This window comes from Daucus carota, chromosome 2 (assembly GCF_001625215.2).
Source record: "Daucus carota subsp. sativus chromosome 2, DH1 v3.0, whole genome shotgun sequence".
Taxonomy (NCBI): Eukaryota; Viridiplantae; Streptophyta; class Magnoliopsida; order Apiales; family Apiaceae; genus Daucus; species Daucus carota.
Window position 1 is genome coordinate 31,967,913 of NC_030382.2, and position 16,484 is coordinate 31,984,396.

The 16,484-nt window shown below is 34.2% G+C and overlaps 1 protein-coding gene across 1 annotated transcript; it reads left to right on the forward strand.

Annotated features, from left to right (window-relative positions):
* The first annotated feature begins 4,746 nt into the window (after window positions 1-4,746).
* Window positions 4,747-9,807, forward strand: LOC108206644 (uncharacterized). The gene is made up of 6 exons (XM_017377015.2): window positions 4,747-4,951; window positions 7,210-7,362; window positions 7,687-7,780; window positions 7,947-8,029; window positions 8,283-8,436; window positions 9,382-9,807. The coding sequence occupies exons 1-6, from the start codon at window positions 4,802-4,804 to the stop codon at window positions 9,615-9,617; spliced, it is 870 nt and encodes a 289-aa protein (XP_017232504.1). The 5' UTR covers window positions 4,747-4,801; the 3' UTR covers window positions 9,618-9,807.
* Window positions 9,808-16,484: the final 6,677 nt, after the last annotated feature.

The following is a 16,484-nucleotide window of genomic DNA, read 5'->3' on the forward strand; positions in this document are numbered from 1 at the left end:
AAAGAAATTAGGTTATTGCAAAGGAATAAACAATTGTGGGGTGTATGGTATTCCAGGTATGATTGACTTCCAGTCAATTGGTTTGGATATCAAAGGTGTGTCAAAACATTGAAATGAGGTTTATAGGGTATTTATTCAAAGTCTCAAGGTCTGAAAGTTTACAATTGAATACGGTTTCAAAACAGGTATCAAGGAATCAAGTTAATGGCTCAAGAATCAATGAATGAATAGTCCAAATGGTAGTCAAAGAATCTGGTTGATGGTTCAAGAATCAATGAATCAAACAATTCATGATATGGCTCAATAAGTGTCATGAGTGAATTAGAAAACTCACAAAGCAATTACATCAAGGATCATATATATAATTGAAGGAAAGTATCAAGGAAACTTGCCTTATACTGACGATTTCAAATTTCAATAGCTCCTGCTCGATAAACTATACTATATCCACTTGCTTTCCCTTTTATTACGCCTCGCTTTCTCTGCTAATCATCACAACTAATTATCAATATGTGATCTCATACTATTCTCATCATCCTTTATTCGAAACGAGCTTCTATCTACCCTTCGTTTCACCCAAATCCGATTTACGGATCAAAAGATATGTCAAAAATAATTTTATATCAATCACGTAAACACATAGCATATCAATCAGATAGCACATAGCACATATCACATAAAATATTTAATGAAATATATTTTTCAAAAGAGATTTGAAGTCAAACGGATTTTTCTGGTATTTATTATGAATTTTTAAGCATTTTTCGGAATTAAAACGGGTCAAAGAATCATTTTATAAATAAATCATCCATTTTTGGATACTCGAAAACAAGTCCGAAATCATTTGAAATCAATTAACGAGCTTCAATCATATTTTAGAATAATATTTTAAAGCTCGAAACTATTTTTCGGAATTTTAAAATCATTTAAAATTATTTAAAATAATTAAATCTAATTAATAAATCAATTAAAATCAATTAATAATTAATTAAAACAATTAATCAATTAATAATTAAATTAATTGACTAATTATTATAATTAATTACTAATTAAAATTAATTAATAAATTAAATCAGATTTATTTTTGAATTAATAAATAATTAAAAACAATTTTTGAAATTAAAATAAATGATTTTCGAAATTAAAATATAAATCAAAAATCATTTTTTTAAAACTTTTTAAAAGTCCAGGGTTTGAATTGTAGCTTTTGGAAACTTAGGGAAACAAATTGATATATTACGAAAAGACTGGGGGTCAAATTGAAATTTGACACCCCAGTCGTCTTCTCCGACGACAACTCGCCGGCGGCGAGTCGCCGGCCGTTTCCAGGCGCCCAGAACACCACGAGAAGGTGCAGACACCGCTTATCCACTACCAGGAATCCATTTCCGTTACCAGTTTCGACAAAGGATTATCGTGGCGGCCGGAAATTCCCGCCGACCGTGGCGTCGCCGCCGCAGTTTCGCAGATTCCGGCGACCTCTACGGAGGTCGTTCACCACGTTTGAACACACCTACTGACTCCCCTTAACACGCTCTTCACAATGGTATTAACCACATCAACCCAGACTTAACGGATTGAAAATCCGGCCAAAAATTCAACTTTTCCGGCAACAATCCTCAAGAACACCAAGAACACAATTTCAATAATTAAACTGACTTTTCTACATGTTATTGAACTCCAATTCAAGCATATGATATACCAAAATGACCAGGAGAACATTATCTACAACATACAATCATCAAAACACATAAACAACTTCAAAATCAAAAAGCCCTAATTTAAGCCTATTTATTTCGAATTTAAAACTCAAAATCCATACCCACCTGATGTTGCTGCACTGATTCTGATGCTAGATTATGATTCTACTTGTTAAAACCTTCAATTTGAGTCCTTGAACACCAAAATCCGAGTCCGATAACGCGTCCAAATCCTCGTTTGAATCTCAAGAACACGAAGAACTCTCTCGGGAATTTCTCGGTTTTAACTGGTTTTATGATTTTCGTAATAAAATAAAGTACAGTTAAGTATATTTATACTTATGAATAATTAGTACCCCTTTGAATCATATATGGCATGAAAATACAATGTTTAATAGCTTTATACTAATAAAACGGGTCCAATCGGTACCGGTTTTCGAGATAATCATCAAACGGGGCTTTTAATCCGTCATTAATATGCGGGTCCCACCGTCATTATGACAAGATAAGGATAGGTATAAAATATCTAGTTTCACGTTTATCGATACAATCGGATAATTATCGAATACCGAAAAACTCCGCCGGACCGGTTCCGGAACAAACCGTACTCCGGATCGAAAAAGTCAAAACATGAAAAGTGTCCGGATTGTTCAAATTAGGCTAAAGGTGAATTTTGTTGAAATTTTCGGGAAGTAAAATCTCGGTACCGTTACAGGTTGACGGTTTTCGAAAAAAATCAAAATAATTAATAATTAATTAAAATATACATAATTAAATCCATAAATCAAATATAAAATCATACGACAATACATAAATCGATATGAACATATCTAAATAAACTATATTTTATACTGAACACATAAAAATTGATATTCCTCAAATTTAATCAAAATTACATAACCAAGTTAATAGAACAGGAACCAATTAATTCACAAAAATTCATATAATATTCATATAACATTCCTTAATCATTCAAATAATTATACGGATAATCCCAGATGTTACAATATAGGACTTATACCATATTTTCCAACAATCCCCGCATACATGAAATTGGTGATCTTAGTAGCACACACACTAGGCAAACAAATAAACATGAGGTTTGACTTGGTAATAATTTTTACGATTAGATATGGCATATGATGGGTAAAAAATGCTCCTTGAACCCTTGCTCGATGAAGCATATCGACTTTATCAAAACCCAATAGATATGTTTGTCCTTGAATTATTCGACCGTTTGTGTAAACAATTATATATTTATTACAATATCTTTTCTGACTATTTCACTCTCATGATTATAATTTTCATTTTGGTCATGAAACATCGTTTGAATTCTGCAGGATATTCTAGAAAATTGTGCCTCGTAATTCACCTTTGAAGCAGTCTCACTTCCCTCCACATAAGTGACCTTTATCTTAGAGAGTAATCCACGTTTACTCAACCGAATTTCATGCATTGAAAACTTTGAATTCCATGTATTCGTCAAAGATCATTAAAAGAATAAGCTTATTCTCGTCCCGTATTGGGTCTCATTGTTTTCACATCATAGGAAAAGGCAAGAGGTTACCCCTATAGTAATTTGATCATCATGATTTAGTTTGCTCATACGAACGATCAAGTTTTTGGATCCCCAGTTAGCAATGTTGGGTGTCCATGATCATCACACCGTTCAGCTAAAGCTCATCCCTCTTGATGATTTATCAACCAGTTCTCTCTTGATAATCCTTCAGTTAGTGAATCCATAATATTATTCTTTGACGGTATATAGTTAATGATAATTTTGATTAACATATACTTAAGCGTCATCTAAATAACCAACGCAATAGGTCATTACCTTTAGTGTAGCCTACATATACTACGTCACTTAACCGACGCTAAAAGCATGTTTTGACCGAAACTAGAGGCCTGTACTAGCTAGTGACGACAACTTGTCGTTGTATATAACGAGACTGACCATTATACATCGTGTTCTATGCTCTGTCAATAGCTAACTAAATATCACAATATATGCTATTACAGTCGTATATCTTGGCCATCTCGGAACATTCTCCAGTAATCGGTGTAAAAGTATTCTACTTCTTGTGTGCATTTGTCTAATGCCACAAACTCAGCATTCATCATGAAATGAGTTATCACAGTTTGTTTTAAGAATTTTGAAGATATCACCCCTCCAACTAAGTGTAAAAACATAGTCACTCTAAGACTTTAATGCCTTCTTGCTAATTAATATCCAATTAGCGTCAGTCTACTCTTCAATTATTGGATATCTCCCGTATTGTAGCTCAGACTCGAGTAATTTCTTTTAAGTACCTCAGTACTTTTATGATCGTCTTTCAGTGATCGGCTCCCAGATTATCGTGAATCTGCTCAACTTACTAACTGAGTATGTGATGTCTGGTTTTGTACAACTCATTAAATACATTAGACTTGCTATTATCCTCGGGTTTTTCAATTAGGTGAGTCCTCCACCTTTATTCTTGGATAAGTGTAGTTATATCCACTAATGTTCTAGCTATCTCAGTATTATCCTTTACAAAATATATACTATTTTTTGAAAATATTTGCAAAAATACTAATTTTTTTAAAAATATTGCAAAAACACGATTTGCAATCAGATGCAACTTCAATTAATTGGGCCACAGGGATTGCATCTAGTTGCAATTGCAAGTATAATTGTATGTGGTTACAACGTGTTGCAAACATTACTTTACAAATATTTAAAAAGTTTAGCATTTCTACAAATTATTTGAAAAAAATATAATATTTTTATAAAAAAAACATTTTGGACTTGGATATTTATGTGAAAACTCCTATAAATTTTGGGTAAAATAGATGTAAAGTTGAGTTGAGTTAGCAAGATTCCTTACATCCTGCAAAAAGTTTTATTTATATTTAATTATGTTTCATAATAATTTATATGTTAAATATATTTGATGAAAAAATTTATTTAATGTGATTATTGGTCAATAAAATAGATCGTACGATCCTTTCAACAATTAAGTGAGCTACGTGGCACAAAATAACCCACGCATACATATATACTTACAACTTACAAATGATATAGTTGTATACGAAGTAATTAAAGTTTCTGCAGATGCAATATGAAGCTCTTTCATCATCTTCTTCACCAGCAAAATTTCATGGCAATAACATATGTAAGAAGATCAATGACAAGGGCATTTTCGTCTGTTCGTTGGGAAGGTGGTGTTTCAATGGTACAAGGAGCTTCTAGAGGCATTGGCCTTGAATTTGTAAGCTTCTTCACTAATTTTCTATCATAGTTCTTCATTTTATTCTCTTTAATTCTTGATTATTATGACTGTTTTCTTGTCATTTTCTTTAATTGGGAAAATGGGTTTTGTATAATACCAATTTTAATATTTTTGGTGACCCATGACAATTATTGTCTAGTCTATATTGTAGTTATTGATTGAATTCAATTACTTATCAACTAACTTACTAATCACATTCTAATGAATCAAGTGCATTGTCACTTTGCTAAATATATAAAGTTGACAGTTAAAACAAACGTTTTCGATTAGTTCCATGACATATAGATTTGACCAAGAGTTAACATGGACTTATCGACCTAGCAAAGATGATAAAATTGAAGAGAATTAAGGAAAAATTAATGACTAATTTATGATATCATCTTGTATCTTTAATTCTCTTTCACTTTCTCATCGTTTTGCTTGGTGAGTTAGTTGAATTATGGATTGGATTCAAGAATGGGTGTTGGTGTCGTGAAATTGTAATGTGTTGATTAAATTTTGCATTTTTTGTTTTTTATTTGCTTTATTTAGGAAATTACACTGAGCAATGTACTATGATTGTGTATTGATTCCTTTGGTTTTTACAGAGTATGTTAATAGTCGAAAAGATAATGAATTCGGTAAAGTTTAGATGTTTACATTATGTATTCTCTGTCGAAGGTATAAATGCATTATTGAAATTCATACAATACGTGAAATTATTAAGAATTATTAGTTTTTTGTAGAATTATGTAGGATTCACTTTTGTATGTATGAAAGGTTTTCAAGTGTGCACAATCACACATTTGTTTGGTTGGAAAGTTAGCTGAAAGGAATGTAATGACAAGTGATGAGAATGATTTTCGAATGTATTGTACTGTTTTGTGGGAGTTTATCCCAAGCTTTAACTGTTTTAGTCCACCCCTTAACAAATCTAAACCAGACCTCAATTCCACTAATCTTGAGATGTCATTCTCTCACTCGTATCTACATTAGAACTAATCCTACATTATCCGCAACTCTCTGTCTCTTTCGTTATCTTTATTCTTTACTCTCTACTCTTAAATTCTTTATTATTACCTTCAGATTTCTCCTTAGGTTTTCGTTTCATCCCATCCAATCTCATCTCCACCAAAGCACTGGAGCGTATATAACATGTTTGTTTTCTTGGAGGCGCCCTATGGAATAGAATGATGTACCATTATTTTAAGTCGAATTTAGTGAATTCTACGTTTTTGCTTCAGAAGTAATTGAAGGTATAAACATTAAAATCTCAAACAAGTCATCTAGATTTGTAATATGTTAATATGCAGTACAATGCTCTTCCCTTCCCAACAACATGCACTTCAGCTCAATGATTCCCGCCCTTTAAGTATAGCTAAGTTCTATTATGTTTTATCATAAACAGAAATGAGCATCAATTTAACAACAGCATTATCAGAGCTTCTAACGATATGAAGGTTCCTTCCTGAAATTCATGACAGCCTTTAAGGTCTCACAATCGTATTCTGGTCATTTAGTGTTGGTTTAAATTGCTTGTTTACATGTTTATTTTTCTTTTTTTCTTTTTTGCATACTATTGTAGGAATGTATTGGGATCTCTAGTTAATTTCTGTGCAAAATTACCCTGCAGGTTCCTACTAAAAATTTAGAGGACAAGATTTCAGTTTGTAATCTGTCACTGTGTATTCCTAGGTCTAAGCTTTATGTCCGTCTTTGTTTTGTGATTAAATTATTTTAAAAACCGTATGTCCTCTGTTTGTACTTTGTACAGCTTTGATCTATATGCTAAGAAAGCACAAGGCAGACATTAACTTTCACATAAAAGACCAGCCCAATGGTAAAACATAGGCCCGGTGTAAACTCTTTCGTTCTACATGTTGTACCTCAACTTAAGTAGTTGTTGGTGTCGTTTATTATTTATGACGGGATATTACCCTAGGATGACTCGAATATAATATTATATGGATATAGGAGATGATTAATTCTTTATAACCAATGGAGAATATGCAGGAAGAATACCATAACCATGCTTTCCTACTTAAAAATAGCTCTTACGGAAGACATCCTAGTTTTGCATGCAATTTGAAAAAAGTATATGTATTAAAACTTTAGACATGCCTGGTCCCTTTCCGGGTCAGTTCTATAAATTTTTCCAGACCGGTATCTGGTAACATTATCTTCTTGGACTTGGTGCCAAATAAGTGATGCATTTATCTGCCTTGTTCCCAACTTTATCTGACTCCTTTCTCGTTCAGGCTAAGCAGTTACTAGAAAAAAATGAAAAAGGGCATGTCATTGCTACATGTCGTGATCCTAGTGGTGCAAGCGGGCTGATTCAATTGAAAGAAAGGTTTTCTGAACGGCTTGAAATTCAAAGGCTGGATCTTACTGATGAAAGAACCATAGAGGTGATTTTGGGGTGCTTTCTAGTTTAATCTAAGAAGTCTGTGTCATCATTAAATTTCTTTCAAATTCGCCCTGCTAAGTAAATAAAGGGTAACAATTTTTTAGTGACTGACATGATTTACTCTTAGATAATAGAATCATATATGAAAGAAGCAAAAAATGTGGAAAACATCAGATCCCACTTTGTGTTGTATTAAATGGTGACTGTAACTTTTAAGATCAGAGATATATATCTTCTTCTGAAGCTATAAGATATATTTTTCTTATAAAACTCGTGCACTTGCTACCAGCTGTTAACTTTACTTATACAAAAGATCATATGATAGGAGTCTGCTATGTCAATCAGCGAGAGATATGGAGTACTGAACCTTCTTATCAATGCATCTGGCGTTCTTTCAATACCTAATGTTATGCAACCAGGTACTGATGTTTCTAAGTTTTAGAGCCCCAAATATCTAAATGTCACACAATACACTGTAAAACATAAAAATTATACCGACTGCAAGTTTGCTGTAATATGCTAGTACCTATTAGTAGATTTACCCTATATCTCTCAAAAACTTATATACTTCATTTTCCAGTACAGAAACAACATTGAGCAAAGTGCAAAGATCGTCGTTGATGCTTGCTTATGAGATTAATGCAGTTGGTCCAATATTAGTCATCAAGGTTTGATCAGTATCTCTTTAGTTACTTTCTCTTGAAATGTAATGATTAAAGTTTTTGCCTTTGTAGTATCGTTTGAGGCCACACTGCCATTTTTAGTCCACTTTGTTTACATATTTCCTATCTTTAAGAATAAGCTTACTTATAAGGTGGTGCATCTCCTATCCTGTTTTTTTGGTCCTTTTTTTCTTTGTTTTTTTTGAAAAAGCTTTTGATGCGTTCGGGACACTTGCTGAGATGTTCTATCTATAAACAGCATATGTGGCCACTGCTAAAGGCTGGAGGAGGCTCTGGGACTGAAAGAGACGTAGCAATTGTGGCCAGTTTAAGTGCCAGGGTTGGATCAATTGGGGACAATCGTTTGGGTGGTTGGCATTCATATCGTGCTTCTAAGACTGCTCTAAATCAATGTATGATTCTATAATCCTGTCATATTAATTAGGCCTGTTATATGTTCTCTACATGAAATTGTGGAATTAAATTCGATAAGTTTTTTTACTCTGTTAAGATAGAAGAAGCACCGAGTAACCTTATTGTGTTATATTACTGAGAAACAGGCTTAAGATAAACATAAAAAAAAAAAAAATAGTAAGTAATATACAATAAACACACTGAAATTCATATACACAAATGCGAAGTTTAAAAATGAGATTTTAGAAGAATTATAAATTATAGAAAAGGCCTATATGTTGGTGATGAAATTGATTAGTTGTCATAATAGGTAATTTGCAAGCAGTGTCCAACTGTCCATGTCTTGTATCTTTGTATAATATTCATGCCAATCTTAGCAATTTATGCTTATCCTAAAGAGTGCAAATAGTCCATAATAACCTCCTGTTATCTAATGTACTAACTTCATACATAGCTAATTATGCATACCTTTATCAGCTACTACAGTGACTTTCTTCTCGTCTAATGGAGTCTCATTAATCAGCAACGCAGCATTTTCGGTCAAGTACATTTGACCAAGATTCTTAAAATCATTGTAAAGTTTACTTACCAGGTCAAAGCAGACATACACTATTTCACTCTTGTGAATTAAATTCTATGTGAACAGTTTTAACATGAATGATTGTAGTATACAACTACTTCAAACATATATTTGAAATCATGGTAAAAGGTTACAAGTTTTGACTGTGGTGGCAACCTCTTTCTGAAAAAGAAGAGTAGGGCTGTATATGCAGCACCTTCCCCGGACCATGACGTGGAAACCTTTTGCAGTTGGAAACACTAAATATATACAGTATGGAACATTTGGCAGGCTTGCTTCATAGTTCATATTTTCTTCTTTATTATTGTTTCGCAACCTTTCTAGTATTTTTGTTCGTGACAATATTCTTTATCGATGCATGCAGTAACCAAAAGTATATCAGTTGAATTTGCTCGAAAGAAGGATCCAATTGCATGCCTATTATTACACCCAGGCACGGTGGACACTGATCTCTCAAAGCCATTTCAGAAAAATGTTGCTAGAGAGAAACTTTTCACCAAAGAGTTCTCAGTTCAGAAGCTCTTAAGCATCATCAACAATGCCAAGATCCATGATAATGGCAAATTTTTTGCGTGGGATGGTCAAGAAATTCCTTGGTAAATTAAAGATCTGTTTTTTTTTTTGGAATGAAGTTCCTGATTTTGTGAAAAGCACCGCATACATAAATTGTCCTTGCTAGCTTTTCCGCAAACATTTCAATCAAATTACTTATTATTCTTTGATTTGCTTGGAAGTGATATTGAATTTGATAGAGTTTTGATTTGATTTACAGTTCTACACTTTCTTTGTATGGGTCTTTTCTTAATAGCATCAGTTAAAAGTCCGCATATGAGGTAAAATTGGAGAAAAGAAATGTATGTGGCGTAGTTCAGTCTTATTGGGGAATCCTGGATATGCCAAAACCCCTCAACACTGTTGGAATATATTTTAAGCTCCACGTAATGCACTGCAGTCTTCTTCACAGCACTTACAGTGAGCACAAAATCTGTTTCTATGGTTACAGCCTTGTTCGGGAATTCTCTCGTTCACAACAAAGTATGCAGCACGCCTACTGATTCAGTTTCTAAACAGAAATTTTGCCTTCAACTTTCATTGTTTTACCCACTACAAACTTCCCTTCATGGTCTTGTATTGCCATACCAACTGAATAGCGAGCTTCATTCTCCTGAACTGAGGCATCCACGTTGATCTTTAAACACCCAGTGTCTGGGGCCTTCCACTTTGCTCTGTCTTGAGGAGAATCAGACGATGCAATGTTGTCTTTAGAACTTTTCTTCTTCCAAACTTGACACCACTCCGTAACATGTTTCAAGCTCAAAACTACTGTCGTTGCAGGAGATAGAACTACACCCTTCCATACTCTCTTATTCCTAGCAAACCATATGCTCCATAGGACCGTAGCAATTGTTATCAACTTCTTGTGAGGCTCATTACTTAGCCTCTCCAACAACCAATCCGGTGCAAAGTCAACCTCCTCCATGCTTAGCTCCATTCCTACAGAGTGCCAACAGTTCTTTGCAAAATCACAATCGAAGAAGATATGTAACATATGCCCAACATCTCTTTCGCACATCAAACATCCAATTGGCATTACTATTGCTACTCCTTTGTGACGAAGCCTGTTGTTAACAGGGACAGTATTCCTGCAAAACCTCCATAGAAAAATCTTTAGTTTATGAGGTAGCTTCCAAATCTTACCCCGCCCAAGAGACTGTAAAACACCATTAGCTCCAATCTTCTGAGTTGCTTCTTACCTGCGGCAACTAAATTTTGGCACAGAATCAACTATAGCACTAATATTAGAAAAATATTGAATACTTTGTTAAGCGAATCTTCAGTTGAAATGTTGAGTTGTTTCAACAATGTAGAGACCTATTCTATGTGGTATTTTCACAATGTCAGTCTTATCCTTTTTGGTAGATCTCAGGGCAGCGAATCAATTTTTTTAAAAAAGTTTTGTTCGTGTTAGTGCCTTAATTGAAAAGAATTGGTGCCAGAGATGGAAAAAGGTCCATCCTTTCTTAACTCAGAAGTGTTATGGCGGGCATTAGGAGGGAAAAGATCCCAGGTCCAGCCACCTGCATGCCTCCATTGTCGCATAGCCAACCAGCCCTGTAAGGTTTTTGCTCCGGTGAGAATTTATAATTGATCATGTCAAAAGAGGTAGTTACAGTACCCATATTTATATCACAGTTTTGAATATATTAGCATAAGAGGTGATTTGATTGTTTGATTCAAGATTTAAAGAAACTTAACAGTAAACTACATTTTGGGCAAAGTGTTTATAAACTTTGAAGGAATTTCTGATAAATGGAAGAAGAGAGCACACGCACAATTATATGTAGTTATCTACGAGCATGATAGATGGTCATTGGAGACCTGGGTCTTCTAATGTTGGTAATCTTTCTGCCATTAGTTCTTCTATTAGTAGTTATATTTCTATCTTAAATTAGGAAGTTCAATTAAGTAGACCAATTAAGTCTGGTCATTTACATTGTATTGAACTAAAATATGAATATGTATTGTACTGTTCTTGTGGGATTTCTTCTTTACTGCTAGTTTATGCAAGATACTAAGAACTCCAGGGAGTCAGGGACATCACTACATCGAGAAAGGCCTAACAGCACCGCTCACAAATAGTGCCACTCTGTAAGCGCATCTTCTGTGTTTATATTTGATTCCAATCTTAGTTCTTGAGCTTTTCTAGATATATAGTCATCTCCCTTTTATCTTGTATCACCATGTAGTAAATGATTAAATATCATAGAAGTCTATTGATTATATGCACTAATAAATTAAGAAAGAATACTTGTTAGGAGGGGATCATCTGTTTGAAATGTTGAGTTGCTGTTTCAAACAGTGAAAGTCCAGGCTAGTGAAGGTCAAATTTTATTCTATATGATGTTTCCACAATGAAGCCTGATAGGACAATATCAAGTCTTGTTGAATCTGTGGATGCCACTAATACAGAAGGTATCTATATGACTTTTGTTCCCATGAAGTTCGGGAACTATAAAATGAATCTGCTCAAGTTCCCTGCGAGTGTGACAGAAAGTTGTTCTGTAACTGATGCTTATCTGTTTTAAGTGCTACGTTTAAAAATGAGTAGAACTTTGCAAGGTTATAATAAGTACTGCATTGCGTTCATTATAGTCATCATAAGTACATTATGAAAGCCTGAGCTAGGCACTTGCATAGACACAGCCAAAGCAACTCCAAGAAAAGGCTTCATAATCTTATTTTTATATCTCCACGTATATAGAGTCACTCCTCTTCATACCATATCAGTGGATCCTGCACAGAAAGGCCAGTCATTAGTTCTGACAGTGTCATCTAGAAAAAATTCTTGTACAGTATTAATATATCAGGTACTCGTAAACAAGGAGTTTCTTACGTGTCACAATCGATGGATAGGGAGATGGGAAATCCAACTTTAATCTTGCAGATATCAGGAATTGCACTGAGGAACTTGTTCTGAACTCCATTATAACTTCCAACCTTACTTTTTAAGCACCTACAAACAGCCTTCTTATCATCAACGGATTGTGCGCTTTGATCCAGCTGCCGCATCCCACTGCAGCATTCTGCAGATGGCATGGGATCCTCTCCTGTGGCAAATGCCACACAATGAATGGCCTTGGATACGACAGTGTCACATGGGATTGCTGCAGTTGTTTCATGGGCTACGACGAAAATGAGAAACACGACGAACATCACAGAGAACAAAAAGTTCTTCATGTTTAATCTCAGCTACTAGACTGTGTGTACTCACAGCAGATTCTTTAACTCTCTGTTCTCTGTGAAGTATCTGGTTTACGGAGAATGGTGTTCTCTTTGCTGGTTTATATAGAGAAGTTGTCTCAGTTATTGGCACCGCACTGAGACGTTTTGGTTAGATTTTCAAGAGAACTTTAATTGTTGGATAAGTGTGCATGTAAATTTTATGACAAAAAGTTGAATTTTCTGGGAATCTGAAATTGTAATTGTTGGTCCATGTTATCAAATGTCAATACTAACAAAATTCTGTTGTTACCTAAAGGTTGGGGCAGAGAACAAAGTTTTGCAATCAGTAACAGTTTTCTGCAGTTGAGACTCTCATCTCATGCAACAGTGCTGAACAAACTGACTTTGCACAGCCGTGAAATCTTTGTGTTGCTAGTGTCGTACATGAAATTAAATTCACCTTTTACAGAGGTAAATAATGATTTTAAGTGGAAGTAATAAGGCTGGATTTTAAACCAATTCTGAAAATTAAACTTGAGTCTGTGCAATTTTTCGTCGAATTGAGCCAGACTTGAGAACTTATGCATTGCAATATCATATTTTGCTAACCTAACTCATATTTCCAATAACCTCTTAGTTGGATGGTATGGTTATTGGTCAGCTTAACGGAGTCCTAATTTGTATTTACGGTCTTCAGTTCCATCCGACCTGAAATTTTATCACTATTCAATAAATTCGGCCCAAAATATATAAGAAAATAAATTATTTTATGTTGTTGAATAACCTAAACGAATTAGACCGGATAATAATTAAATCAAAATTAAGTGGTGACACATTTGCTATCAGCTTGGGTTGGGGTGGGCGCCAAGTTGAATAAGTGACAACGCTCAGAAAGAATGCTGCATCAAGTATGACTTAAATTGCACAAGTCACATTTTAGTATCAATTTTGCTGCATATCTGCAGTGGATATGCATAAGATAGAATGTTGCAGCGTTGCAGTTCTAGCTATACAGTTCAGTGCACAAAATGTTACTCTAACAGAGAACCGAGATTGATTGTCCGTTTCTTTGTCTCCTTTTTAGTTACTTTTTGTTTTGGCTCAGTGAGCCGCGTGAGTCCATTATAGTTTATCACTTTTCTAATACCTCAGGAGGTTCTGTGCTAAATCTAATAGAGCCATATTTAGAGCTTGGAAGTTGGAAGCTAAACCTTCTTTAAGTGTTCTGATCATGTTATATCTGCTATGTGGACACAAATGTGCTTTCTGTTGGTTGTTTACCTTCTGCTGATCTGGACAGAGCTGAACATTTTGTTGTGTCATCCGTTCCAAGTCACAATTTTCGACCATAAATTTATTCTGTTTGGTGTGTAGCACATAAATTACAGCTTGGCAAGGGGAGCCCTCATCTTTTTTTTTATAATGATTTTACTAGCTGGCAAACCTTGTAAACATGTTTAGCACTTTGCATTATTGGTCAGGGGAACCCGGGAATTCGTATGCCACCAGCAGTTATGCACCCTTTATAATTCATTCTGACAATGAGATTTTTCTTACATCATAAGAAGGATCAGTTAGCCAGAGTTTTGATACATGGCAAATTGCATTCTCTGCAGTTTTTTTTCCGTAATTTCTTTTGTGTACGTAGTGCTTGCGATTCTGCTTCACTTAAGTAAAGGATATATTATAGGTATATTAAGGCATGAAGCAAAGTTGCTAGAACAATAGTAGAAGCTTTCTTTGTATATAATAAGAAGGATAATTCTGATGACAGTTCATAAGATGCTGACAGAGTGACAGCTGCTTGTATGAATAAAATTTGATAGAGCTTTTTGGTGAGTTTGAAATTAAAACTTAAAATTTATAGTTATTTATTGTGATAACTGTGTAGTTTAAATTGAATGTTGGGTAAATTTTTACTCTACTCCCTTCATCCCTCTCATTTATTTATAGTTTTTTTTCACTACTAGGCACATATTTTAACACACTTATAACACATAGTTCTTTAACTTATTTTTGAGATTTTCTTTTCGTGCATAAAAATTCAGTTTAAAATCGAAACCTGAGGTTTTAGGGCGTGGCCGTGTGGGTCAGTAGCCGACTAGCTCTCCACTGTACAGTGATAGCGTGGTTTAACTTAAAAACCAGAACTAATTTCAGAAAATGTTCTTCTAGTATTAATAGGATTATAGGAATGTGGAATCAGGTTCGGCTTTGATGGTCTCTTAAAATTTCCCAGTTCTGAAATTAAAGTAACGTCCATGAAATAATGACAATTGTAGTATAAAAACAAGAAAGATGCTTGTGCCTAATTCAGAGCAGCAGAATTTGACATTTTCCTATACAATCTATCGTGCCGGTCTTTTTCAGGATTACATTGTTTTGGCACTTGCAGAAAAAGCTCCAGGGATCACACATCTTTTAGAGGCCAGCCACACTCCTGCCTCACCGTACCAAGTCAAGGATGCCCTGGCTGCAGCATAAGAGGAACTAGGGTGAAATTACAAGCTCTGCGCATTATAAGGCATGTCGCTGGAGTTATAAAATTTGTAAACAATTTTGATTAATTTTTTAAAAAAAAATCTCACCTTTAAGTTTACCGTTATTTATTTAAATTTCGGAACATGTTATATGAACCTTTTATCGAATTTGAATCTGAATCGAGTTTTATTAAATTTTTAAATATAATTTAAAATTATTATGACTAAGTATAACCAAATTCTATAATGTATTTTAAATTTTAATTAGATAACTCAAGATTTCGATATATTTTTTAAATCCGAGTTTAGTAATCAATTTTATTAATGAAAAAGATTTATTTAAAATCTCAATTCAATAGTATGGTGACTAGATGGTTGTGTTTGGCATGACCTTCCTCCCGTTACAGCGACATAATATTAGTTTTTGCAGTATCCTTAATCAATGAGTGCAAAACAAGGCTGTTTTCAATGATGACAATAGAAAGAAACATTGTAGTTTGATCATTACTAGAGATGGTGGGTGTGCAGAAACATGCGAAAGTTTCACATAGTGAGAAGCCTCTGTTTTCACGCACAAAAACACACAGATGACAACCGGCCGAAGCCCCCTCCATTGTTTTTAATGCTTGGTAGGTACCTACCAACGATGCTTTGTTTGACTATTTCTCTCGCTTCTCAATTACCAGGAATATTTTACCTTAGAAGATTCCATACCAGCTAATCATGCTAATTCTCTCTGTGGAGCTAATTGTTTAGAATAAATTCTGATGCAGAATCCTGATATATATCAGCAAATGCACCTAAGATTCCCTCTTCTCGTATAATCGTACAAATATGCTGCTCGGTGAACTTATATCAAATTTAGGAGGGTTTTATTGGTGCTTGTATTGTGTCAAGATATAAGGTATGAAATTCGTTGATTTCTAATATCTCATTTGAAACAATTATTTATTTTAAACTCATACCTACTGGTTTGGGTTGGGTAAAATCAATTTTTTTCTTATAATTTCAAATTACCTCAAAATGTTATTTCAAAAGTAAAATTAATATCTCAAAGATATATAAATATATTAATTATTAAAAAAATTATATTTATTCACTCAAAAATATTTTAAATGAATATATTCATCCTAATACTCGATCACTTGATATCATAAATGAGATTCGTAATCAATCATATTTGTCCCATAATTTAAGTAAGTGGCCGACTCATGACTGCAGTCCCAGAGTCCTATAGCAAGCTAAAAGTGTGATTTCAGCCTAC